Source organism: Paramormyrops kingsleyae, chromosome 19 (genome assembly GCF_048594095.1).
Source record: "Paramormyrops kingsleyae isolate MSU_618 chromosome 19, PKINGS_0.4, whole genome shotgun sequence".
NCBI lineage: Eukaryota > Metazoa > Chordata > Actinopteri > Osteoglossiformes > Mormyridae > Paramormyrops > Paramormyrops kingsleyae.
This window is the reverse complement of record NC_132815.1, coordinates 13,208,531-13,236,229: the sequence shown is the minus strand read 5'-3', so window position 1 is coordinate 13,236,229 and position 27,699 is coordinate 13,208,531. Positions and strand designations below refer to the sequence as shown.

Below are 27,699 nucleotides of genomic sequence, written 5' to 3'. Positions count from 1 at the left end.
CCCCACCACCTGCTCCAATTTAAGTGACCTCCAAAGGACACAACTAATTTATTAATAAAAAAAGTCAATGTATCCTATCACATCCCATCCAGGGTTTACCCCTACCTTGTGACCTATGCCAGGGTTCAGCCCCCCCACACACCTGACCAGGTTGGCATGGATAATCTGATAGATTCAAGGGGGGGGCGTCAGCATTTTTTAAAGGGCCCAAAATATAAATGATGTATACTAAGCTAAACACCGCAAATATGTGATGTAGTAAATCAAAACACAAAGATACTATGCACTATCTACTTTTTAAGAACAACCTTAGTTTTTTAAACCACTGATTACGTGATCATTTAATATATAACAATAATCAATGTCCATATCGATTCATTAGGAGATTCAGTATTCTACTGAGACACCATTAACCTAAATTGTATTACAACTACAATGGAACTGCATTCCATGCAGAGTTTCAGCATCTGGCATAAAGTGAATGTTGTCTGTTGTCAGAAATGGCTGGTATTGCTTTAATACAATTTCCTTCGGTTGACTGGTCTGAAACGTACCCCTGGTATAATTTGAAATCCATGCATTCAAAGGCCGGTATGTTAAATAGTGCATTGACATCCTTATCAACCTTTGGATTACCAAGGGAATTGTTGATTTGTATATAAAAAAACTTTACCATCGGAAACTTAAGGCCACAAGCGAACCGATATTTCAGGGGGGAAATGTGGAGAGTACATCGTCTGAGTATCGCGTTGTCTGCAGGAGCGCAGATGTGAGGAACATATCGTTTTCTCACGCTGGAAACGCGCTTTTGGGTGTTCATGATGAGCACAATGTTCTCCTCTTTTTCTTAACCGGTCTCCATCGAGCTTACCGCCTCAGTTAGTGATTTAGGGCGTGAGAACTCAATTTGCTCCTCGATATCAATGCATCTTATAGAGCCGTAATTCTTTTATTGTTTTATTCATGCAGAAATGATTTTCTTCCCATTTTTTTCCCAGTCTTTTCTTGTTTTGCCCACCACGGGTTTCAAGTGTAATTCTGTAAGAAATATTTGTAGACGACATGTGTTTAGGAGCCTAAATCTGTGACTAAATGCTGCAGGAATCGCTTTGTACCATGTGCGAATAAGCGGTCAGATCGAGCGGAGCCGCCGGCGAGAGGAGAAGAAAGAAAACAGGCATCGCGGATATAATCTGGGAAATAATTGCTGATGAAGAAGAACAAGCAACGGACATTTGGTAGAAAAGAAGTAAGTGAGCCAACAATTATTCACAGTGCAAAAAATATGACCGTTTCCCTACTCAGAATAACAGTAATTGGTTGTTGTTTGATACCTTAAATAGAAAGGACCTTTGAATTTACATGAATAGAAAATAAATTATTGATAATAAATGATGTTATTATTATTATATTATTATTACCAGGAACAATAACTACTATCATAATGCACTATGGATATTACTTTGATAATATTAATCAATTGGAACAGGGATATTGGTTGATATTGTACAGAGTTCACAGCCACGTTATCAAAACGTGAATTAGGAAGTAATCGTGCAGTTCGGGAAATCACAGTCGTCCCAATATATAGCCTAGTAATATGAAAAACGTTTAACAGACAACTCTTGATAAACGATCGGGGGCGCACTGCTGTGCACTAACGTGGGATTGTAGTGTACTGAGGATATATATGCAGCTGTTTCTAACACGTATACGTATAATCTAACATTTAGATGAATTCTGACCAATTAATGCATACTGATACGATAGACTTTATATCGATCATCCGACATACTTGTAAAACGTGAAATACAAGACTTCGCTGAAAAACTGGATTTCAAAACCAACCAAACAGAGTAGCACAAATGCTTAGGCTATAATTATATAAGGATGGTGTTATTTCAACCACGAATATTGTGATTCAATAAAATCCGTAGTAATAAAACCGGAATAATCCGCAAAGGGTTAATATAGGCTATGAATGACTGTTCGCGTTATTTTGAAGTAGATTTGATCATGGTCATTTAGAGACGAAACGCTTACATTATCACTTAAAGCTGCTGTCGGCTCAGGTCACGTAACACTATTAGTAAAGCTATGGTTGCTGTCTGAAACGGGCATGTATACTTTTTCATCTAACGTGAGCAATTTTATGCATCTTTAAAGTGTCCTTTTAAATTATTATACACAACAGAAGCCTATATGAACTGCATGGCTAGGAAAACGAATTCAAGCAACTTGATTTAAGTCAAAACTTCTTGGTCTGACTGTTGTCAAATTATTTAATTTCCTTTTAAATGCTGTTCATTTAAACGTATACCGACGTTTTAATGCTTCATGTGAGTATTTGAGCATCTATTTTACTATTTTCGGTTATATTTTATATCATTAGCACTGAAATATGCTAATCAGCTCATGTTAATCTTCAACGTTTCACCGCTTGTTGTCTTATCTCGTCATTGGTGTTCATGGTAGTATGTCATATCTGTCGGTTGCCAATGCAGTTGAGTTTTCGTCTGTTTAATTATATTTCCCAAATGTCACTCTTGGTGGGGATGGCATCTGCTCGCTAGATATGAGTGCAAAACTTACAGACAAAGCAACACTCTCTGGCAAAGAAATTGCAATCTGTTCTTTTATTCTGACCCACTGCCTTTTTGGCTGAGTGTGATAGAAGCGCCCTCTATACCCTAACACCCAAAGGACCAACGCCGTAATGTGAAAAGCAGGTGCGCTACGATTCAGTTAAAACTAATCACACTAGCCTGGGGTAATTTGGCAAGACTTTCTAATTTAAATTCTGTATTTAACTGCCACACATTGACAAGACGACAGACAATCGCTAAATTAACATAATCTCCTTTCACTCGCATTTGTTCCACATGATAGATTACTTAGAGTTTTACAGAAATTTGCATCTTTCTCTGTTCGCTGCATGTCTGTCAATCTAAACTTGAACCTCATTGAAACAGCAAAACCGTATGAGATGTACTTTGCATGTGAAGCAGTTTTAAAAACCTTAGTCTAAGTTTATGTATTGCTTATGTACATATTTTTGCAATTCCTGCTCGTTTCTGCTGATAGTAATTAAAAAAATCTGACAACACTAAATTTTCTGTTAAATCTCAAACAAATGTCCTTGGACTGACCATTTAAGCGTTTGTTGGACTTTAGCATTCCTCAAAGTTTTCTGTTAACTAGGATGATGTCTGAATACTGGGTGTGTTCTGTTCCCTCTCCAGTGGCTGCACCTGATCTTCTGGATCCAAAAACAGCCGCTCATAACTCCAAGCCTCGCTTGTCCTTCTCCACCAAACCCATCGTGTTAAACACCGAAGAGGACACCATCACTACAGTGATGAGGTGGAAGACTGTGTCGGCCATCTTCCTCCTGGTGGTGGTCTACCTCATCATCGGGGCCACCGTGTTCAAAGCCCTGGAGCAACCCCATGAGATCGCTCAGAAAGAGGCGATCGAGACCACAAAGCTCAAGTTCCTCGCCAGTCACTCCTGTGTCAATTTATCAGCTCTGGAGGAACTTGTGCAGGTAACAAACTACTTATTTTCTGAAGGTGATTTTCCCTCTGACACAACACCTGCTCTTGACATTTGCAAACAATTTCCTGAGTGAAACTTCTTGACACTCTTCATACAGAATTCAAGCAGACAGCATGGTTGGTAAGATTTTTAGGTTGCTAGGTGATGGTTTGTACATAAAAGCTCTGTGCTGTGTACATCGGCAGACTCAAATGATCAAACACTCTTCACCCCTGACAGCAATATGAGCTATAAATAAAAGAAATGCTGTAACTTTCTGAGATTCTAGATAAATATATAACATCAAAAAATGAAGTATTCCCAAGAGGTGTAAGTAGGTTGATCTGACATACGGTATCCTAAACACGAAGGTGACAAAGGTGATTGGTGATTTCAAGTGACAGGTGATTTTAGATGGAAATATGTCCATTGGATTCTCACATGGTTGGGTGCAGTGGATCTTCCAACTGGCCCATCAAGACTGGAGTTGCTGGGGGGGGGTAGTGTTGAGTGCTAGAGTCTAGAACAGGGGTCTCCAACTCCGGTCCTGGAGAGCTACTACCCAGTCGGTTTTCAATCCTACCTGGCTTCTGATGAGCCACACCTGTTCTCAGGTAAATACCAGGAGCAGGTGTGGCTCATCAGAAGCCGGGTAGGATAGAAAACCGACTGGGTAGTAGCTCTCCAGGACCGGAGTTGGAGACCCCTGGTCTAGAACATTCCATACGCATATAACCATCCACTGGGATATCACATGACTACCCTTTCTTTCACGCCTGCTTACTTTTGCTCCTCAGCCATCTACCAAACCACCCGATCCCTAAAGGGATGAAACCCTTCATGTGCCCTTTATCGACAGTATTGGAGAAGCACTGGGATTTTATTTAGCCACAGGCTGCCTGGCATGAACATTGTAACATTGTTTTGGAGGCTTTCTTGGCTGAAGGACAGCATTTTGGCCACTGAGCCATGGTTTGAGGTCCCCATCAGGAAGATAAATAGAGATGGACTCCCATGACTGGTTCATGCAATGGCTTTGGAGCTATTTTTTAATATCAGAATAAATAATGAAACCTGTTTGGCGAAGTTTGAAGGGTTCTGTGAGGAATTTGGCCTAAAAACCAAGTTATTGTTATAGCTATTAATAACTCCTGTTCAGACTGCCTAAGGTTGTGTGCAGTAACACTGAATCACATTTATATGGTTGTTTTAGTAATTTAGGTTAAAACTTTGCTGAGTGCAGCTTCCCCATCTGAATCTGGTCCTGTTTGCTATGCATGTAAGTCCGCTGCATTCCTGAAATGAAACCCGAGGTTTTAGTCTATGCATTGGAGTTGGGTCTGGATTTCTGCCTGCAGGAGATCTTTAAGGTGTCTAAGGTTGTGCTACCTGCTGAAATGTCAACGGGTGGCTGTTTCAAAGAATTTTAGAGGAAGCAGGTGGATTAGTTGGTCGTGTCTTGCTTGACCTTTGGGTGTATAAGATTATGACACAATGTAATTCATTACAAAAGTTGACCTCAAGCCAAACAGCTCTGAGAAGGTGACCAATGGTTTAGGCACTAGGCCGCCAGTGCATTGTGCTTTGTCCTTGTGGGTTTGAATTCCTTCTTCATCAGGGAAAAAAATGTCACCAAGTTTCTCCTTCGGGATCGCTAAGGCATATCAAAACAAGGCCACCTACGATTTGTGTGACTTTACGAACATCAAACAATTGATAGATTGTGTGTAGTTTAGCAGGTTAAGGCTTAGAGTCCTGAAAGTTTGAGTTTTGTAGTTGGATAATTGTTGGGACCTTGACCAAGGCGCTAATGCTAATGGCTCCATCCGCTGGTGATGGCTGATCCTCCTCGGAACCCAAGGTTATCTCACTTGTAAGTCACCAAATAAATATAAAATATACAAATATAAACCAATGTTAAACAGCAAAATCAGCTGCTGATTTACACTGATAGTCCCCATCATCATGGATTTTGATATCATGCCTCACTAGTATTTACTGAGACAGGATAATGCATCCTTACTTTGGAAGCATTACAAACTAAGAATGACCAGGTATGAAAGTCTGGTTACTTAGGACCATGGACAGCTCTCTATTTTCAGTTCCCAAAAGGGCTTTCCTTCCAAAGGGAATTTCACGTGTGTTGTGTTTTTCTTTTTTAATTTCTTGAAACTTTTCACAGTAGTGGTGAGGCTTTCATCAAAATATCAGAGAAAAGATCTCATCACTTTTTTTGAAAATTAATCTTAATATATTGGTTAAAATTCACTTTCATTAAGGCATTTTCCTGGTTCCAATTTTATGCTAACGACATGCTAATGATGACGAACAGATTTAAATATTCAATGTGAAGTAGTTATGATAATTACATAAAATCATAGTTTAATTAATTCAATTTTTAGATTCCCCGTTGGCCCCTGAATAAAGATTCCCCAGGCAACTTAATATCTAAGGCTCAGAAATACACATTTACACCAATCAGCCATAACATTAAAACCACCTGCCTAATATTCTGCAGGTTCCACTCATACTGCCACAACAGCTCTGACCTGCCGATCTATGGACTCCACAAGGTGTCCTGTGGTATCTGGCACTAAGGCGTTAGCAGCAGATCCCTTAATTCCTGGAAGTTGCGAGGTGGAGCCTCCATGGATCTGACTTGTTTGTCCAGCACGTCCCACAGATGCTCAGATTGATCTGGGGAATTTAGAGGCCAAGTCAACACCTTGATCTCTTTCTCATGTTCCTCAAACCATTCCGACCATTTTTTGTAGTGTGGCAGGACGTATTATTCTGCTGAAAGAGGCTACTGGTATCGGGGAAAACCAGTCCTATGAAGGGGTGCATTTGGTTTGCAATGTTTAGGTAGGTGATACTGTACAGTACGTGTCAAAGTTACATCCACATGAATGCCAGGTCCAAAGTTTTCCTAGCTTTTCTTTGACCCATTTTGGCAGGTACTGGCCCGTGCTTGCCAGGGCCACCCCACAAGACCTGGCGTTTTGGAGATGCTCTGACCAAGTCATTTAGCCATGACAATTTGGCCCTTGTCAACGTTGCTCTAATCCTTAAGTTTGCCCATTCTTCCTGCTTCCAGTACATCAGCTTCAAGAACTGACTGTTCACTTGCCTAATATATAATGGCACCCTACATGTGTATTGTTGTGACAAAATAATCAATGTCATTCACGTCATCTGAGAGTGGTTTTAATGTTATGGCTGATCTGTGTACTATACTTCTATACTTTAATGTTATGGCTGATCTGCGTACTATACTTCTATACTTTAATGTTATGGCTGATCTGTGTTCTATACTTCTTTAAGCAGTACTGTGGTTGCATCATCGTATGACACTAACCTGCATTGTTGGAAACACCATTAAACAAATACCTGCAGATTTTATTTCACACTGACAGCAGAAGGAGATTTTTTTCGTGGAAGCCTGGACTTTCATATGCAAATTTTCTTTTAACCTTAAGTCAAACCAACAGAGGATGGAACACATCAGCAGCCCGGATTAAGTCGTGTTTCGGATAGGAATCTGCCCTCATATAGTTGGTAGATTTCAGAGGTAGAGATTTCAGGTCCAGAGAGTATAAATCCAGACCAAGATTTTGTTTCAACCATCCAGTTGAGTATAAAGAGACACAGTCACAGAGTACTGGTTGGTTGAAACAAAATCTTGATCTGGATTTATACTCTCTGGACCTGAAATCTCCACTTCTGATAGATTTACCTTCACCTATGCAGAACAATTTAGGGGGATGCTGGGGGGGGGGTTATATTATCAAAGTGGATGGTTTTTGTAAGTTTTTTCCACGGGGTGGTGCCATCCTCCTGCATTCCATCGCAACTTGAGCCCTGGATTTATAATCATACAGATCTTGTGAGTCACAGTTTCATCATTGCAAAACACATATAACAATATTTGTAAACTGCAGATTCAGCAAAAATCATTTTCTGGGAAATTCAGGGGAAATAAAACCTGACGTATAGAACAGGAACAGTCAGTAATGAGCCTCAAGGGTGTGATGTTATAGGAGTGAATGGTCTTTTACTGTTGTGAGCTAAAAGGGAACCTGAAATGGATTATAGAGTGCAGGAAATGTGTTAATGTGGAAATTACCTTCTGTTTTTGTTTATCTGAACAGGCATGGATAATATTTGTGTTTAACCTGAATTAGCATTTATAATATTATAGTTATAAATAGAATGAACTATTATCTAGCAATCATTGTTGTATCCCTGAAGGACATGGGTTTAAGGCCGTGTTGCTTTTTGGGGGCAGTGTGAGGCTCTGTGGGTGCATGTGATCAGAAGATCCATCCATGCATTTTCTGCAGCCACTTATCCTATTCAGGGTCCAGAAGCTATAGGTGTGCAAGGCAGAGAACAGCCAGGGTGTCAACCCATCGCAGAGCACACTCACACACCATGGGGCGCCAACCCATGGCAGGGCACTAACCCAAGGCAGGGCACTAACCCACCACAGGGCACCAGCCCATTGCAGGGCACTAACCCATGGCAGGGCACACTCACACACCATTCCCACACACCTATGGGGAGCCCCAGAGGAAACACCATAAGGACACAGTGAGAACATGCAAACTCCACACACATGGAGCCATGATGGAGACTCAAACCCTGGTCCCAGAGGTGTGAGACAACAGCGCTAACCACTGCACCACTGTGCCGATCAGAAGGTTGCCAGTTTAAATTCTGAGGTCGGCAGAGTGATTTCACCAATGGAGCCCCCTGAACAGCGCCCTTAACCCCCAAGTACTCCTATGATTGGCTGACTCTGCTTTCTCAAGTGAACGTTGCTTTGGATTAAAGCATCTGCTAAATGCCGGCCAGTGACACGCTCAGGGTAACCAGCTGTATGCTGACTTATGTCTGCAGCAAGTGGTGTTAGCCATCCGGACGGGGGTCAACCCCTCGGCGTCCAATCAGACGAGTCTGTGGGACCTCAGCAGCTCCTTCTTCTTCGCCGGCACCGTCATCACCACAATCGGTAAGACGTCCTGGGGCCGTTACCCCTTCATGAGGCCGCCTAGCTTGACAGATGGATTCACCAACAATATCAATAAGTTTCAGTTTCATCCAAATGACTATTCAGTATAAGGATAGAGGGCTGCATTTAAACTGGAACCCATCACAGGAAGCACAGGACGATGGAAACAATGCCAGTCCACCACAGTGAAAACTAGGATTCCCCATTCTAATTCAATTTATATAGAAACAAACAAGCACAGCTGGCCTGTTTGCATGATTATATATAAACTGTTTAGTGTGCAATAAGAGAATCATAATTACATATGCAAGGATTTGACCTGCATGACTGGAGATATCTTGTTGGGGAAAGAAGCTGTTGAGGACTTTATTTATACAAAAATTAGGCTAAACCTTTTTGATTTTTTGCCAAACAGTTTACATTTATAATGGTATTAATAAATGATATTAATACCATTATTACATATACTAAAACATAGCAGCATATACCTCAAAACATACATGCTATTTCTGCTCATCCCGTGTTGAAAGCGTTCTGAAATCGTTGCTCACATGGCCTTGGTGACTTTGAGGCTGTTTTTCTCTCTCTTAGCTTAATTATACAAATCACCTGAAGGATGGAAGGCCGAACCTCCTTCAAGCATTCATTCGCTGATCAATTGGTAATTGGACGGCAGGCCTGCAAGAACGGGGGCCCCCGGTCGTAGAAGGGAGGAGGCTCGTTCATGGCCCTGTCATGCTGACCAGCCAGTCGGAGTGTTGCATGAAATTAACCAAAATGGGGATCGTCGGCACTGCGTGAAGAACTTCACACCTCGTTGTGCGTGATCAGACTCAATTACCTTAACTGCTAAAGTTCTCCCTGTGCAGTTTTTAAAAAATGCCTCCCTGATGTTCCCATCTTCGATTTATTGTGCCAAGCCCGAGGAAATATACAAGATGGGTGTACGATGAGCGCATGGTGGCGCAAGTCAAAAAGCTCGTGAAAGGTGGGGGCTGGGGACGTCCAGGGGGGGGGGGGGGGCCAAGTCATCTCACTTGTTTTTTCGACAGACTTTTATAATTTGCACAAACACAGACCCAACTCTCAGATGCCGTTTCTGTGTCCTGGTTGCCCCCTCCTACTTACTGTACGTCCAAATCACTGCCTTTGCTTTTGTTCCTCCCTACGCTGATTTGTTAAACCCACAACAAAACCGTAATCCGATCCTCCAGTTTTTGTTTCTGGTCCTGCTCCCAGCACAGTGTGCTTTTGCTTTGGTTATAGTATGTCTGCTAATTATTCTAAGGTATGTATAATATGCAGGGCAAACTGCAACAGCCTGTTTGCTAACTAGTACAGTACTTTATACATTAAAATAGCAGCTATAATTCCCAGCTCAGATGCACTAAAACTCCCCAGGTTCAACTTATTTCCATACGTAACGACTTAACCTTAGTAAACTGCTGAGGCTCTGGCTGAAAATTAGCATAATTAGTTCCCATGCGTCATCCTTGGTTCAACTTAAACTAATTTACTAAATTAATTGTTTTGAGCTTAAGGTGAAAACATTGGCCACATTATTTTAGTGCCCAAATAAAAATCTTATTTAAAAAAAGTGTTTATTGTGGGATATGAGATTGTATTTGCCGCTGTACGAGGTCCTGCACACTTACATCGAGAGCAACGTCTCAGTCAGACGATTGGATGTAATCATTTTGATGACTCATGTTCCAGGGGCTGTTTGATTCAATTTATCTTCTCCGCAGACAGACTTCATCAAGATAAATTATGGCGGTAATGAGGCTGCAAAATGTTCACTGCTAATTGAGGCTGTTTTCGGTGCCTCCGAAAGTCCATCAGCTGGAACCTTAATGTCGGCCTGCCCTCGAACGCTCACTGTCTACTGTAGGGGGCGGCAGATTGCACCTCAGGTGTCCTCCACAGATCAGAGCATCTCTTGCAGGATTGGTTTCCCAATGCCCTGTGCCTTACGGTCGTCTCGTGCCGTTTACAGCAGACCCAAATTACCCTTGCGACTGAACCAACGTCCCTTAGTCACGGTTCAATTTCGACTTGCTGAAGAGCACTGCGGGTGATCGGTCGTGCTCCATGCTCCCGCCACGAACAGATGGGCAGCTCCAGCTCCTCTGTCCCATGGGATATGGTGCTTCTGGCTCAGTTTTGACTCTCCAGGCACCTGTACCAAGCCACCAGGCTTGCCTTTACCCCACAGGAACGCAGCCTTTTAAATCAGGCTGCTATTAATAGCCAAACTCAAGGTGTGGCTCCAATACTGGAACTGGAGGGGACCGCAAACCTTTTTAGCACTGTGACCCAATTCTCACCATGCCAGCTCAGTCGCGACCCTGTATCAAGTATAGGTTTAAATGGACACTATGATCAAGCACGCAGTGCACTCTGCATTTTATGCCAGTCAATGCCTGTTGCACAAATCTGATTGGATGTGCAAGTGAATTTTGAATTAAGCATCTGTGGTTTGGCTTTGTGGATTGGTTGAGTGCTCACTAGTTTTGCACTAAGCAGTTGCAGACCCAAGACCCATTTATATAGGTTAATTCTAGCATTGGAGCTGGGAAATCTGATCATGGATCCACATAGGAGCTTGCTGGTTTTAAAATGCTTGAATTTCCAGCACTGCCTCACGACCCATTCAGAACTTGCTGTGACCCAAATTTGGATCGTGACCCATGGGTTGAGAAGTATTGAGACTATTTTTGGCCCTATATAAATAAAAAATAAATATATTTTTTTATAAATAAAAAATGATTTGCCTGTGTGTGGACCTGGAGGAGGTGCTTGAGGGCTGTTCCGGTGCGGGGGGGGGGGGCGATAGGGCAGGGAGTTAGTGGCCTGTACTTCACACTTATTGGCTCAGGAACAGCGAGCGTTGCTGTGAAGTTATTACTGCACTGCCGGCTTCTCGTGGACAGGCTGTTTTGTTGAATTTCACTTATATCAAATCAGAAGTTGTATGTCATCTTCAGAGGAAACAGAATGTATCCACAGGCAATATAGAGTACTTTTTTAAATGGTTTTACATTTAACAGACATTTGAAGACAATTTGTGGAATGTAATATGCCACAAAATTCTTTTTACAAAACAGAAAATTGGATTTCTAAAGAGAGAAAAAGGCATGTCATAATAATGTGTAATCATGAAGAAGCGCTCTTCAGGGACTGGAGAGCAGAAACATACTGTAGGCTCATGTGTTCTTTGCCCATGTACGTCTTCCTTATGGCTTACTGGAGATTTAAAAAAAAAAAAAACACGGGTTAGCACTGGTTTGCGATTATGTAACAAATAGAGTGCTCTGTCAGTCAGTTCATGGTTGCAAACACATGAAAGTGTACGGCTAGACTCCTCCACTGTCTGAGATTCAGATTCAGAGCATTATGGGTATTCTCTAAATGGGATTTACACAGGCAGTTGGCCTGTCAATGTGAATTTGATATGGATCGTGAATCGCATTGGCGAACACAATAGTTCATCCAAAGATATGCACTAGCCCTGCACAACAATATTTACATGCAAAATGTGTCTGTACTTCAGCATCTTAAGAAGCTATTCAAATCTTGGCATCACTAATTGGTAATCTGGGAGAGTAACAGCATTAGTGGTGCATTGAAAGCATTGAATCTCTGTGCTTAAGTAGACATTTCTGATTAACTAGCTTATTCAGATAAGGATTTTAACTATGTACAGTATATATGTGTAATATTGTCCTGTTTTCACTTTACTAAATAAATGTGCGAGAATCTGAGTAATTCTCAGAATTGAATCCATGCTTATTATACCTTTTATTAAAAATATATATCTATGATTTAGAATATACTTAGTAGCGTGTCACATTTTTTAGTGCCCTGCCTGTGACGCATTTTTTTTATGTAGCATCATCTCAGCGAATCTGAGAGTTTTTACTCCCGACAAGCAGCCAATAGCAGCAGTGAACAGCCATGGTCACAGCCATTCCTGGACACGCCTGAGTGTCTGAGAGCTTCGGGATTCGTCACTAGGGCTCAGTTGTGGTCCAGTCAGTGGCAAAGGGCTTCTGAGTCTGTACGAGCAGCAGAGAACCACTCAAGGGAAGGGAGTGTTTCAGCATGGGATGCAGGTCACGGCCCCACCTATTTGCAGGTCTCCAGTCAGTGGGTGACTAGGTGTCAGCGAGCAATAGCTTCCACATTGAATGATGTGTAATGTGTGCGGTTGAAAGCGCCACCCAGCTCTGATTGGCTGCATCACTGCTGCCTCAGGTTTTGGGAACATCTCCCCCCACACCGAAGGCGGGAGGGCGTTCTGCATCATCTATGCCCTGCTTGGGATCCCCCTGTTTGGCTTCCTGCTGGCCGGAGTTGGGGATCAACTCGGGACCATTTTCGGCAAAGGGATCGTCAAAGTGGAGAAAATCTTTGTGGTGAGTACGGCCCCCCTCCCCCATCCATAACTGGACAATAAATCAAGCAGTTCTGCATGAAAAAGCAAGAGCTGATTTTGCAGACAACAACTAACAACATCCCCCCAGTCTTGGGAGGGGGGTGGAGTTTCCTTGTGACTTATTTCTTTTTGCTGTTGCCGATCTTGGGGACACTCTGTAAGGCAGAATGGTTTTCGGGACCGCAAAGCCTGTTACGCATCAAGTCGATTTTCAGCTGTCAGGCAGTCGGGTGCCTGCCCGTCACGTCACTGCGGGCAGCTCTGCCTGAGACAGCTGCTGCTGTTTTGGCCGATTCTTGAATTGGCGTTAAAGCTAGTTGATGAAATGTAACTCTTGTTTGGGCTGCATGTCAAGCATCACCACTAGCGGTGTCACTGTGTATCAGCGCACATTTTCACAGTCATCTGGAGCCCCTGGGAGGCGATCATTTGTCCACCTTGGGTGGCACTAGTTTTGTGCCATCGGCTTGGCGTGTACCCAGCCTAGGACCCAGAACCTGGGGGCAAGCACCACTGAGGGGGCTGTTTAAGAGGGAGTTCAGCAGACTCCTTTCACTCTCTCCCTCTCTCGATGAGCTCTTCAGCTTGACGTAAAAATGTTCGGATTTGTAAGGCATGTCTGTGGCCAACAACAGTCGTTAGTAAAGCGTTTAAAGATGTTTGTTCTATTTGGTAGTGAAAAGCTACAATACTGACAACCTTAATCACAGGCAGTCAACTGAGAGCCACCAAACTAATGTATTTTGTCACACAGTAGACAGTGGATCAATACATTAAAAAGAACTTTCACCGCTTCCCATAAAAATGCTCTTATTATTCATTAAATATTTCATTTAACAATGTTCTTTAAGTTTGTGGGTGTTGCATTACAGTTCAGTTCAGGTCACGTCTCATTTACAATCTTAAATGATGCTTTTATCCAAAGAGGTTTGTTATTCATTTAAACCACTGGAAGCCTCACAAGGGCTTTTGGGGTTGATTATATTACTGAAAGCGAGTATCACTCAGCTCCTACTGTGAACTGAGACATCAAACTTTGGCTTATGAATCAATGCCCTCGACCACTATATTAACTGAATTGAATGTAGGTTCTGGAATCCTCTGTTGATGAAAGGAGCTTTATTATTTCAATTCAGCACGTGTTGGTTGTGCCAGTTAGCATCAGATGCTCTTTGTAAAGTTATAACATTCGCTGTATTGTTAGGGTGGGCTGTTATTAAAGTGCTTCAGTGGGTGTAGAAGGACCTTATCCCATTTTTCTGAAAAAATTCAGCCAAAACTTGGGTATTGGCAGCGTATGCAGCAGATTAAAATAACGGGTATGTGCAATAAAACTCATACTAAATTAAGTGGCAGAGCTTAATTCTATTCAATTTTATTTATATAGCGCTTTTAACAACAGTCATGTTAACAAAGCATTTTTACATGTAACCGGCCCAAACCCCCACCAAGCAAGCCTGAGGCGACAGTGGCAAAGAAAAACTCCCTCTAGCAGGAAGAAACCTTGAGAATTAAACCAAGAATTAAAAAATTAAGCAAGAAATAGTCAAATCCAGCAATCCCTGTGTCATCCCCCGATAATGCCGATCCTCATGTGTGCCACACCCCCTCATCTACCCCGTGTGGAATCCCAGTGTTACCAGCTGTTTCTAGTCTTGTTAATTGCTGTTGTGTATTTAAGTCTGCATGTTTCCCCAGTCCGGTCATTAATGTCTTGACATCTTAATGTTACTAGTGTTCCCTGTGTTCCTGATCGTGTCGACTCCTAATAAATCCCTCATTTACCCGACTCCACGACTCCCTTCGCCTGCTTCCCTGCCCCGTGCCTGCTCCGCGTACGACACCCTGAATATTATAAGAACTTCTGCATAATTTGCATTAATAAATCTTGGTGTGGCTTGTGAGCCACTTTCTGCTTTTGTAACACAAAGCCTCGGCATATCAAACTATCACATTAGCTATACTTGAAATAGAAAATAAGAATGTCCCCTTGGGATCAATAAAGTTTCTCTTATTTTATTAAGTCAAATGGTTGACAGCAGACGGGGGTGTACAATTTCCTTGTACTACCTATAGTTGTGTGTCTGGCTGTTGTGGTCATTTACGAAATGAGCCGGACTAGTGACATGCTGATCCTCTGTTCCCACGTTTCCCAGAAGTGGAATGTGAGCCAGACCAAAATTCGCGTGACGTCCACAGTCCTCTTCATCCTGTTCGGCTGCCTGCTCTTTGTGACCATCCCTGCTGTGATTTTCAAACAAATTGAGAGATGGAGCACTTTGGAATCCATCTATTTTGTGGTCATCACTTTAACGACCATTGGATTTGGGGACTTTGTTGCAGGTAAACTCGACACTGTTACAGACTTTTTCTTGGCCATATTTTGTAGCTCTTAGTTCCATCCCTCTTCAGCAGTATGAAATGTGTTATGGTTTCTGTAAGAGTGATTAAATAAAACTTGGGCAAAATCGGAGGGCAAACATGAGCCATGATAACTTGGTTTACCTGAGATTAACTGGCAGGTTGAGTCGAGATTTGACGCCATAGATAATCCCAAAATTAACCAGGAACCGCACTGATGACAAACTGTGATTCTCACACGCAGCTACAATGTCGTTGTCCAGTGACAGCCAGAATGGAGATGGTTACCTTATAACTGTACTGACTATGTTTGTGACACTATGACCCAAGATCTGAAAGCTAATTTTACTCATTTTCTGTCTGCAGGTGGCTCTGAAATTGAGTACGAGCATTACTACAAGCCCATTGTGTGGTTCTGGATCCTGGTGGGCCTGGCTTACTTCGCAGCTGTGCTGAGTATGATAGGAGATTGGTTCCGGGTCATATCAAAGAAAACGAAAGAGGAGGTATGCTATCTTCTGTGGGATTTGATCATATTTACCTAAATCATTTTCATTCTCTAACTAACATCAATATTCAATGACTCATCCTTATTTAATTGTTTGGATTTACACATTTCTCAATTTCTGTGAGAAGACTAAGATTAAGTTCAATGTATTTACTGGGTTTATAGTTGAATGTAAGAGTGCATTTGGTCTGTGAATTAGCCAGGCTTTATGACCCTGGGCATTTCTTGGTTTGTAAATGTTTAATCACAGGCTGCTTTGTCAGGATTTCTCCGATACTCTGGCCTGCTCTCGGGGCGGTTGATTGATGAGTTGCACAGGCATGTTCTCCTCAGTTTCTGCACGTGTCCCCTTCAGCTACCCCAGCTTCCTCTCACAGTCCAAAAATATGCAGCCAGCTGAATTTGTGTCTCTAAATTGCCCATTGTGTGTGTGCCTTGTGATGGACTGGCATCCTGTGCAGGGTGTACCCCTGCCTTGTGCTCTGTGCTTCCCAGAATAAGCTTCTGACTTCCCACAACCCTGTACCAGAGAAAGGGTTGAGCAAAGATGGATGAATGGATGGATGGATGGATGGATGGATATAAATTATATAGTACAATTCAATTCTTTCAACATTACTGTATAGTATACAGTCGTGAGAAAATTACATAAACTAGGAAAGCCAGTGAAATGGGTTCCTCTGATCTATTTTAATTACTGCCCCTTCACACATCCTTCCTCAGGATGTGTTAATTTTTGTAAGGGCTTTGAGCAATAAAACAGATGGTCGGAAGTCACTTGATGCACTTTTTAAAAGTAAAAATCTTACCACAGCCGCAATGAATGCTTTGTGTGAAGACTTTAGTAGAAAGGTTACATTTATTTAGAATGGGAATGGAAAAAAAGCGCTAGAGCTGAGCATTTAGCATTTTAACAGTGTCAATGTGTTGCTACCTTTGCTACATTAGCTTTAATATTTATTTGCTCTCAATCCGGCTGGCCCACTGAGACTGGGGAGGTGGTCAGATTCTCCATTAGCACAGTGCAAAGATCAACATAAGAAGCTGAGGACAGTCACATCTGAAATAAAAGCTCTGCATTACCCTGTGAATATGCAAAATGACTCACGCAGGAGATGATAAGTCTTTTCAGGAGATGGAATATATATGATTTACCAGAATAATAAAGCATAATGTTAATGGCCATATATGAATTTCAATTTAATTTCAATTTTAATTTGTCCTGTTAAACCAAATCTGTGAGTAGTGGTGATTTAAGGAAGAAGGCATAAAATTTGTACAGGAAGTTTTCAATCAGACAAATGGCTGGACAAGATTCACAGATTTTTTTTTTTTTTCCATATAAGCCCACCGATCGCAAAAAGCACAAGCATTCGGGAGGTTTACCCCCCCGTTCTCTCATCATTGGGCTCTGACAGCTGAAGAGAGTGCTTTCTTCGTCCCTCTGCTGTCATATGTGGTTTGCGTTGGGCTGAGCTTCAGAAGGGATATGGGGCTATTTCTCTTTGCGCCAGAATGGATGATGATGATGTGGGCCGACCAAACAAGGAAAGTGCATCACATATCATCACATGGAATTGCTTGTATGGTGAATTATCTCTAATTCTGTTAGCTTGGAAATTAGGAAAGTGTACAAGATTAAAAATAATTAGTAAATATTACCAGGATTGGTGGGTTAGGCCTCAGTGTCTGTGATTGGAAAAGCGCCACTTTGAGTCTGTGCTTAGCAGAATAGTCATATTACCATTGGGCCCTTGAGCCCTTAATGCTTCAGGGGCCCCTGACCTAAACACAGCAGAAATGGTTTTGAAGGAGTTTGACCACACAGTGAAGGAATAGCAGCCAATGAGAGCTCAGCATATATGTGGGACCTCCTTCAGGACAGCTGGAAAAGCATCTCAGGAGGCCACCTTATTAGACTGGCATAGAGGAGACAGTAGGGACAGCCAGTCCCTGGAGTAATTGGGGTTAAGGGCCTTGCTCAGGGGCCCAATGGTAGGATCACTCCTCCAGCTACGGGATTTGAACCGGCAACCTTCTGACACCCGACCTGCAGAGCTGCCCCCCTATCAAACAATTTTTTATTTTTTTCACCAGTGCATCATTCTATATATGTTATTTTATAGTTTTGATGTCTATAATTTTTTTTTAAATGTAGAGAATACGTAGAGAAATGCCATTAAATAGGTAACCATTTTCTTTTATTCAATTGTGTGCCACGTTGTTTTTCTCTCCAAGGTGGGTGAGTTCCGGGCGCATGCAGCCGAGTGGACAGCGAACGTGTCAGCTGAGTTCAAGGAGACGCGCCGGCGCCTCAGTGTGGACATCTACGACAAGTTCCAACGGGCAGCCTCCATTAAGCGCAAGCTGTCCGCCGAGCTAGGCCTCGGGCCAGGCCAGGAGATGACACCGGGCAAGCGGACCCTCTCCGTAAACTTCGTCGAGGAACATGATCGGGAGCGTGAGCTCCCCGCGCTCACCAAGAACGGCAGCCTCTACCTGAACGGCCTTACCCCCGATTTCGCCAACCGCGCGGAGATAGCTATCATCGAGCGTGTCAAGTGAACGCGCACTCGCCCCGAGGTCCCCGTTTGCATCAAGTCGGGGGAGCCACGCAACTGTATCATCAAAGATGAACCCGAAGTAGTTACTCCACACAACGGCACCATGGAGGAAAATAACGAAATCTCCTGTAATCAAAAGTATCGATGCCCATTAATGTAAAGAAGTCAATGAGGTTATTTGATGCCTTCGAGCAGCCAGTGAGTCTGTCCAGTGTCACAAGCAGGATGATTTAACCACAAGGCTGGGACCTTTGCTTGGGTGTAATCTCAGCATTTTACCTAAGGAATAACACTTGTGCCTTAAATGTCAAAAGAAGCTACTTTTTTCCCCATGCATGAATAAACAAGGCAAACATAATTTTGTTAATCAGATATTTTAATGAAACATTACGTGTCCCTCTTGTTCCTTAACTGCGGCTTGAAAAGTACGAGAGAAGGAGGCATCAGGAGGTCAGGATACCTGGGCGCCTCTGGTTTATACCACGGAAACCTGCTAGACCGTCTGGATTGAGGACTGGATTAAAGGGAAGCCTGAAGAGAGGACCAGAGTCTGTGTGGATGTGATGCAGGTTCAGCTGGCCTGTGTTCAGCATGGTCGCTGCTTTGTAAAGCTGCACTTCAAATGTTCATTATTGAGTATTTATCCAGGCTGCCATGTCTCTCCAAAAGACACAACAAGCCGAGGTTGTTTGCTGAGAAAGTCGATAGAATGACTGATGCAGCTTCGTGAAGATGTGAGTTGGATCCAGCTGTTTTTTCCACAGCTTGACACCCAAAAATATTTCACAGCTGGTGCCGGTGTGGTTTCTGTTTTGTTACCATCGCGGGGGCATGAGGAATTTTTCTAGAAGTATCACAACACAATCAGCATAACAGGCATGAAGAAACATACCAAAACGTACTTTATAATTGAACAACAATTCTTTAAAAAGACTATTTTAGGAAAGCTTTGTTAAATAAACTATTTAAAAAATGAACAAATCACATCTCGATATGCTAAGATATGCACATCTTTCATTTTTCATAATTTTTTAAACCTGTTGACACGTTAAATTTTGGCATTAGTGTTGGAGACTGTTGAATTGGGAGCCTGTTTTTAGGTTGCAGTGTTTCTTCCAGCTGTTTGTCTCTAGTTATCTTTAAAAAGTACTTTGTTAAAATAATAATTCAAAGGTGTCAGTTGCCTGCACAACGAAAACAAATTTTGCTGTTTAATACACTAAACGACTGACTTTGAATGTTGATTTTTTTTTTTTTACTATAATGTCTATTTAGAAACACGAAAGCTGCGTTGTGTGTGTCCGGCTATGAAACTATCATCAGAGCCGTGACGCTGTTTAGAAAAGATTTGAATAGATTTGCCTCCTGAACGTATGATTGTCAAGTTTATCTCTTGTTCATTTACTCCTGATTACACATGACTTAACCAAGAATACAGAAAGGCAACATCACCTTCACCCACACCCTTACACTTATACAAATGAGTCAATAACACGTTAGAAGGTAATGAGGTTAATCAAACTGGCCATGAGGTTATCCTCCCTAACCAGGTAACCAGCATACAAGCGATACAGCTAATGACACAGTCATCTGAAGGTGTAGCACTAACACGAAGGGTCTCCTTCTAGACTCCTTTCTTTTAATCCCTGGTGATGTATTTACAATAACTTAGGGATACGAAACCGGGTATAATATCTTATCATTAATGTACAGTTTGGTGCAGTGACACTGCGTATGCAGTGCAGTGATTGGGTGGGTCACGTTTGCTGTGGTGATGCTTCACAACATGATGTGTCCACGTTGCTGTCTCTGTCTTACTCCACCAGCAGTCTCACTTTCAGTAGTATGTCGATCTTTGACCTTTTCCAGGCACCTTTTAGCAACCATTTCACTAAAGCAGTGAGACGATTTCAGCTACAATAGAAAACTGAATTAGCATTCAGTCACCATTGTCAGAACAAGTAACTTGGCAGAAAAATGATGACATTCTTGGCTGAATCCAGCAGCAAAACCTTTGCATTAACATCTCAAGAACTGATGCAGGTTCTTGTCAATTAATTTTACAGGCCAGATTTTTATAATTAATGTAAAATATCTGTTTGTTTATTTTTTACCAGATTAATAATTCGAGAAAATTCAGTTACTTAAATGCGATTAGAGCTAAATCGCATGCTAGATTTATTAATGGCACATAGATCTAAATGGGGGATTCTCACTTCTACCTGGTTTCAGTTTATTAGAAAGTGTATTTGTATGATCACTACTGTTTTCTTTCATGAGGAACTATGGACCAGCAGTATATACTTGTATGAGCTGAAGTGTTATTCTGAAAGTGCAATTTCCTTCACCACTTAGAACATCATAATTAGGCATTTTTGTGTGGAAAGCTCCAGAGTCCCCGCAAGAGTCTGAAGTAGCTACTTGCAGAGGTCGTGTCCTTAACCACGGCTCCGCCTGAGCCACCCAAAGAGGATCGATCCCGATTCAGTCTCTCAGCTTTGCCACACACATAGATGCTCATTTAACTTAATGGAGCTCTCAACAGCAATGTCTACAAGATAACAGCCACTGGGAAATTACCCAGAGATCAGTCCCACGGCTGCTACCAACACAGTGCTCCAGTCTGTGCACGTGGACCTGGGCTTTCATTTTTGATGCAAAGGCAAAAGACTTTAGTTTATCTATTTAATATTGTGCCAATGTTTCTGAATGCAGAGACGGTTTATCCATGATGTGAGAGTATTGAAATGCACTCTGCATTGTCCTTGGCACCAGATAGTGGTGACTGTTTGCCTTTCAGTTTTAGGAAATGTGACTTCCTCTAACCAGGCCCTGCACCAGCTCTGGGGTAGACCACTGGATCATCCTGAGGCTGTGTTTCAGTGTAAAGCTGGTTCATACCTCTCCGCACACGTACTAGCAGACATGTCCACGCGAACATTTATGATGCGTTTGACGTCATTGTGCACCTCCTCGGTCAAACGCTTGCTGCACTCCAAATCTGTGTCCGTGCAACTCTGGACACACTGCATGTGATTGATTTGCTAGCTTTAAATACCACATAGTCCACTTTAAATACCAACAGGGATGCTTTTGACAAGCATTGTGGTAGTTTGCAAACCCTACAGACTATTTACAAGGTACTGTAACTGTTACATACATGTAAATGTGTATGCATGTCTGTGCAGAATCGTCTCGAATTGAAAATCTCACACCAGTCAGCTGACCGAAGTTGGCAACCCTGTGAGCTGGCTCTCTGAATTTGTAAAACATAGAGAAACTGACACAAATCTCACTGCTGTGGTACGTGCACAGAGGATATCAGAACAATAATTTATAATATTATTAATAAAAATATGAATAAAGTTTGTGCACATGTGCAAAGAGCACGGTTTGACTGGAGAACTATGAACGCTTCAGATTGCATATGCAGAGTGCTTATGCAGAGAAGTATGAACCAGCCTTAAGATAACTCCTAGTTACAATAATCATTAAAGACATTCTGTGACTGGTTGATGAAAGGTGGGGCTAGCTCATGATTGGGTGGGTCATGTTAAGCCTGGGCCTGCTTCTGACCAGGTCAGAATACAGTGGTGGAGAATGAATGGATTTGCTTGAAATAACTTTGCTTGATATGAGTTGGCAGATTATGTCTCTGTATGAATTCATAGACCTGCTAGAAGAGCAGATTACACCTACAGTGTGTCCTGTTGATAGCACTTCATGTGTCTTATGCGTCTTCTACTTAAAGAAAAGCAATCAACACCAAATAGATACCGCCAAAGGAACTGTGCCTTTGGAGATACCAATGAATGCCTCCTGGGGGTGTTCAAGCTGCGAGAAGCAAGCTTGACGTATGAAAAATGGTTCATTCTGGACTGTAGAGCGATGTTCTCCTCCCCACACCCCAGCTCATCCACGATGTGACTTGAGAGGACAGTAAATCATCTTGCTGTCGCCAGTGTAGCCGTGAAAAGTGAGAAATTTGTTGCACAAGGGCATCCAAGGGCCCCAAGTAAACAGAACACTGAGCACTAAAGCTCATTTTAGACACATTTCTGTAAAATTCTCCTTGATTGACGTAGCCGGGGAAAGATGCGTACCGTGTTATGATGAGCGTGGATATAATCCTTTAGATGAGAGCAATGAGATAAACCTTATGGGCATTGTTGAGTAAGTATGGACTCCGATGTTACGTTATGAATGTAACTTAAACCTGAACAATATCTCTTAAGAATGCTCTGCTTCTAATGATAAAGAATATCCAGTGTTTCATTAATTGTGTTGTGAAGCACAAACCGCCAGTCTAATAGCGTGAGGTAAAAAGTAAAAATTTAGTCAGAAAATGTCTAGTCTTAATGGACTAGAAGTCACTAACTTAATTACATTTTAATTTAGATTGATTACATTTTGAGAAAATTCAACTATGATTGTATTACATTAAAAATACCATCATCAATATATTACAATGAATAGCTTTAGATATATATTTCTCAAAACCTTTTATGCACAGTTTAAAGGTAATGTGAATGAAAATTTTAATTGCGATTGCATGCCTGTCATAGTTTTCTGATATTAACCTTTAAATGCATTTATGTTTTTTGAAATATCCTTAACTTTGAAAACTACTCATGATTATTCCATATCACTGGAGCAAACAGGGGCATCTCTACTACAAAAAAAAAATACTTTTTTCATAATAAAATATTTGAAATTATGCACCTTGTTGTAAGATTATTTTCAAAATGCAAGTTGGGTCAAACATATTGTATTCAGTCTCCCATTCGAATCACACACATACAAATGAACACCTAACAGACCGACAAAAAGAAATATTTCGTGCTGTTGCAAATTGTTTACACCAGCTGTAGCTAAAATTTTTATGCAAACCAAAACTTAAAGTGGGGAGAAATTTATACTTCAAATATCCTCTGTCGCTCCATCTTATGTAACAATAGGCCACTAGCCCTGAGTGATTGTATGGAGTAGACAGAAATCAGAGGACTCAAAACAAGCTGTTACCCCCTAACCCTGCACCACATAAAGACCCCTCAGACTGTTAAGTGCTATTTACTGCTACGGGGGGGTGGGGTGGGGGGGTCAGAAACCCTCCTGTCTGCTCCAGGATAATAGCTGCTGTTCCACAGAAACAAGCTGCCTCAACAAAATAAATGATGGAAGCAATTGGTCAGTTTTAGCACCATCTTTCCAGGCTTTTATCTTCCTAACGCAGCGCAGGATTTGTCAGACACACATTGCTGGACTTCTTTGAGGTGAGCCGCTACCCGAAAATGATATAGCTCTAATAAACATTCGGCTGCAGACTTTTGTGCGGTTAAGCTTGTACGTGAGTCACTCTCTCAGTGTACCTGTGTCTTTCAATCATTATTATTTAATGCTAAGTTTTCTCTCCCCCATTATATTTGCCAGTATCCTGATGTCTGACACTCTTGGCTACAGCCCATCCGTAAGTCAAGAGCCAATGGCCATTTTAAGATGGTTTTTATTAATTTACAGTACAAACAGGCATATGAACAATGAACATAACATCTTCAAACATAATGACAGTCCATAAGATGTGGTATAATAAGCATAATGATAATAATTGCCATGATAATGGCAGTACATGTTACGATTCTGTAGCTTAGATTTACAAGATCTTTTGACCTGACATTTAGAATGACATTTACTGCAATGGAAAAATCTGTAGTAAGCCGGAGACGTGTGACCCATACGTGTCAGAGTGCTTCATGTCGCCCTAACCTGGACACAGCAGTCACAGGAAATGACCGCTTCATTATGCACCTTACAGGAAACGAGAATAAGCTCAGTGATTTCATTTAGATGGAAGTGGCTGGAATGAAACAAACAACATAAATAATCATACATTTCTTTGATTGTGGGTAAGATGGCTAATATGCAATGGTCATCGAAAAACGGCTAATGAGCACCACCTGCTGGTAGCTGGGTAACATGGAAAATTTGTACAGTATAATATGCGGCAATGGCAGCCGTCTCAGTTATCAGACTGATCATCACAATATCGCAGTGCTTGTGTTCAAGTAACATTTATTACAGTATATAGTTCTGTTTTTACTGGCCATTGTTGTTAATCTTTTTTTGTGCCTAATTTAGATGTTAAACTTTATCATACATATGTATGTATAGGAGAAAACACAGTATATAGAGGGTTTGGTACGATCTGTGGTTTCCCCCACCCGCAGGGGGTCTTGGAACATATCCCCCGCCAAAAGGGGGCACTACTGTAAATGCCATCGGGAAGTTGGGGAAGTTTCCCAGGAAGCCAGTCATGTCAGGACCATTCCTTCTCCCCTAACCCTGGCATTATTCCTATGCTGTATATGAGGGGTGCATAAGCCATCAGACGATGTCGACCACAGGAGATGATTAATGGAAAATGTATAAGGGTGACCAACATGGACCCCCCCCCCCCGTTCACGGCAAATTCCCAGGCAGCTTTTTCTTGTGACTCCGCCCCCCGCCCCTTACAAAGCCACCTCTCCAGCTCACTCTGTATAGTCTTCGCCTCCCTAGTTCCTGACCAAAATGTCCCTTTTTTCTTTACAGTAAAGAAAAAGAGTAACAGCAGATTAGGTCCTGTCCAACTCCCCCGCTGTCCCACGGACTCTCCGTTGTCTGGGTTACAGAAACGAGATCTCAGGCCAAATTGTGTGGCTCACTGGATGAGGAATCAGCCAAGTGGTGTTACATTCATTTCAAATCCCCTCTGTCTTCCGGCATTAAAGACGGACGCCTCACCTGGACGGATCATCAGAGCCATCCGTCTACTGAGATAGTAAATCGATTAGTCCCATTCATTTCCTTAAGTAACAAGTCGTCTCTGATGTCACATAAATCCTTAACTTGCAGGTTCAGCATGAGGCCATGTTCCACAAAGAATCTCCAGTCAATATCAGCCAGTGATCTCCCAACACCACACACCGAGAAGCCGGGGAGTCTCTGAAGTCTCTTCATTAAGACCATTGCCCTCTATCGTTCTATCTTTTGTGACACGTTTCATTTATCATATAACAGTGTAATCTATCATGTTCTAAATTAAAAGCGCAGTCTTCACTTTGCATACTCTTCAGCTAAATTACTTTATCAGCATTCTAAGGATGGCTTCTGTTGCAAGCATGCGAGAGCAATAGAGGAAGCGTAATGACATAATCTGCGGTACACGACTCCACGTGCGGGACGACCCATATCAGCTTATACCAGAGCCAACGGGCACAAGTCGACACCGTATCAGAAACAGAACGAAATCCAAATGGCAAACCATAAAGCCGCGTCGGGAAATTCGATGTCAGGAATATGATAACTTGGACTGAGTTTGGAGAAAATGGTAATACTTCACATTATATGGAAACAACCTGCAAATATGTTCAGGTAACAGATAATGTGATCCTGAGAAAGAGTTTGGTGGAAGATACGGACTGGATTCTGGCTCCAGAGGCTGATTGATTGGAGCATATGACAGACAAATTACAACATAGGCTGGTGTTTTTTAAATGTATAGCCTTTAAATGCAAATACTAAACTTATACTATCCAACTAACTTAATGGTTTTTTGCTTTTATTTTTTCATTCATTCACTCACATATATAAGCACTTCATTGTCCTTCAGCAATTATGCATTTTTTCATAGACTTTGTGCTGCGTAAGTAATAGTCTGACTTCAGCATGGCCAGGATCTGTTTGAACTATTCAGTTGTAAATCTGTAATGACATAAATGCTTTGGTATTACACCTTTGATATTGTCCATTTCAGCCCTAAGAGTTCATTTAATCCCAGATAACCTTTATAAAAGATGTATGTGATGTTATTCAGCTTTAAATAAACATTTCACACTATCATAATTAGAATAGTGAAAATCTTTCTTTTTTCTATGGCCTGGTCGTGAAAGCATCTCTATCAGCCAAATTTAATTTCATTTGAACAACACAGGTGCATGTTCGTTTGCATAAGCTCTCCACATCACACTGAGAACATTGTGTACAGGAGACTGGCATCCTGTCCACGGTGTCCCTGCCTTGTGCTCTGAACTTCCGTGACCCTGTACTGTATACTGTATGTATGTGGCTATGGAACATTACAACACAGATAAACTGGCCCAAACTATCAGGAACAGAACGAAATTAAATCACAAACCATGAAGCCGCATCGGAAAATTCAATATCAGGAATATGAAAACTTGGACAATGCTCAGTATGGAGAAAACAGTAATACCTCACATTGGGAAGTAGGCTTAAGCACCCCAACACTCTCAGAATGTGATAACTGGGGTGTTGGTTATAGCATTGCCATTGTCCAGGCCTCATACTTGTTTCCCTCCAAAATATCCTACCTTCTAACCATTATGAAGATTGATAGGACAGTGGCTTGATTGGATAATTTGGGCTGAATTAGACTGGATCATGTTAAACATACTGCAGCCTGATCAGTCTGCAAAATACCCATCATTATTTGGGGGGGTCCCCATCTCCCTATTGTTGCGCAATACCGATCTTGAGACCCCCTTAAAATTTTGCTTTCGAGGCTTTCAGGGGGTCTCATGGGTTAATGGGGGGTGTTGGACCCCCCCGGACCTCGCCGTATTTCGCATACTGAGCCTGATCATTGTGTCTTGAATTTATTGCTACATAATCACGATATAATTTCAAATAAATTAATTTCACATATTTTACATGCAAAATTATTTCCACAGTTCATTATTTGATGATCATTACTTATGTAAATTCACGTCACCATGTTTTAAATATTTCACATCACAGAAGGGTCGATTTTAGCTTTATTTTAGCTTCATTGTTTGATAAAGTGAGTCAATCATTTATCACTCCAAGAATGTTTATTATTCAGTGATCGCTGTGAAAAATTTGCAGTGTTTGCACAAGAGAAGATGCACAAGAGAAGGCATGGTGTTCAGATGATTATACATCGATTTTGAAAATGTTGTTGCTCAAAGTGATGTACAACTGATGATCAGAGAGAAGGATCCTCCAGTGTCCCTGGAATAACTGATTAAGGTTAAGGACTTTTCCTAAGGGTTCAATAGTACGACCTTCCAACCCAAAGAACCACACACCACCCATGTTAAGGAATAAGAAGAAAGATAGCAAGGTCATTTTTACTGAAAACACCCCAGTGCTGAAACAGTTGACGGATCCTACAATTATGTGTATGAACACTTGAAATCCACGGCCAACATACAGCCAACAAAGCTTAATTTTTCTCATCAATGTGAATTAGTGGATG

At 41.8% G+C, this 27,699-nt stretch overlaps 1 protein-coding gene across 3 annotated transcripts; it reads left to right on the top strand.

Annotated features, from left to right (window-relative positions):
• The first annotated feature begins 638 nt into the window (after nt 1-638).
• On the top strand, nt 639-23,081 carry LOC111841264 (potassium channel subfamily K member 2-like). Of its 3 annotated transcripts, none has more exons than XM_023806877.1 (7): nt 639-1,249; nt 3,243-3,547; nt 8,440-8,551; nt 12,809-12,969; nt 15,146-15,332; nt 15,717-15,856; nt 18,097-23,081. In XM_023806877.1, coding segments are annotated over exons 1-7 (1,233 nt in total). In that variant the 5' UTR covers nt 639-1,248; the 3' UTR covers nt 18,424-23,081. The 3 variants fall into 3 exon arrangements, with proteins under 3 accessions (XP_023662645.1, XP_023662647.1, XP_023662646.1); XM_023806879.2 differs by lacking the exon at nt 639-1,249 and adding an exon at nt 2,211-2,339; XM_023806878.1 differs by lacking the exon at nt 639-1,249 and adding an exon at nt 2,403-2,503.
• The last annotated feature ends 4,618 nt before the right edge of the window (nt 23,082-27,699 follow it).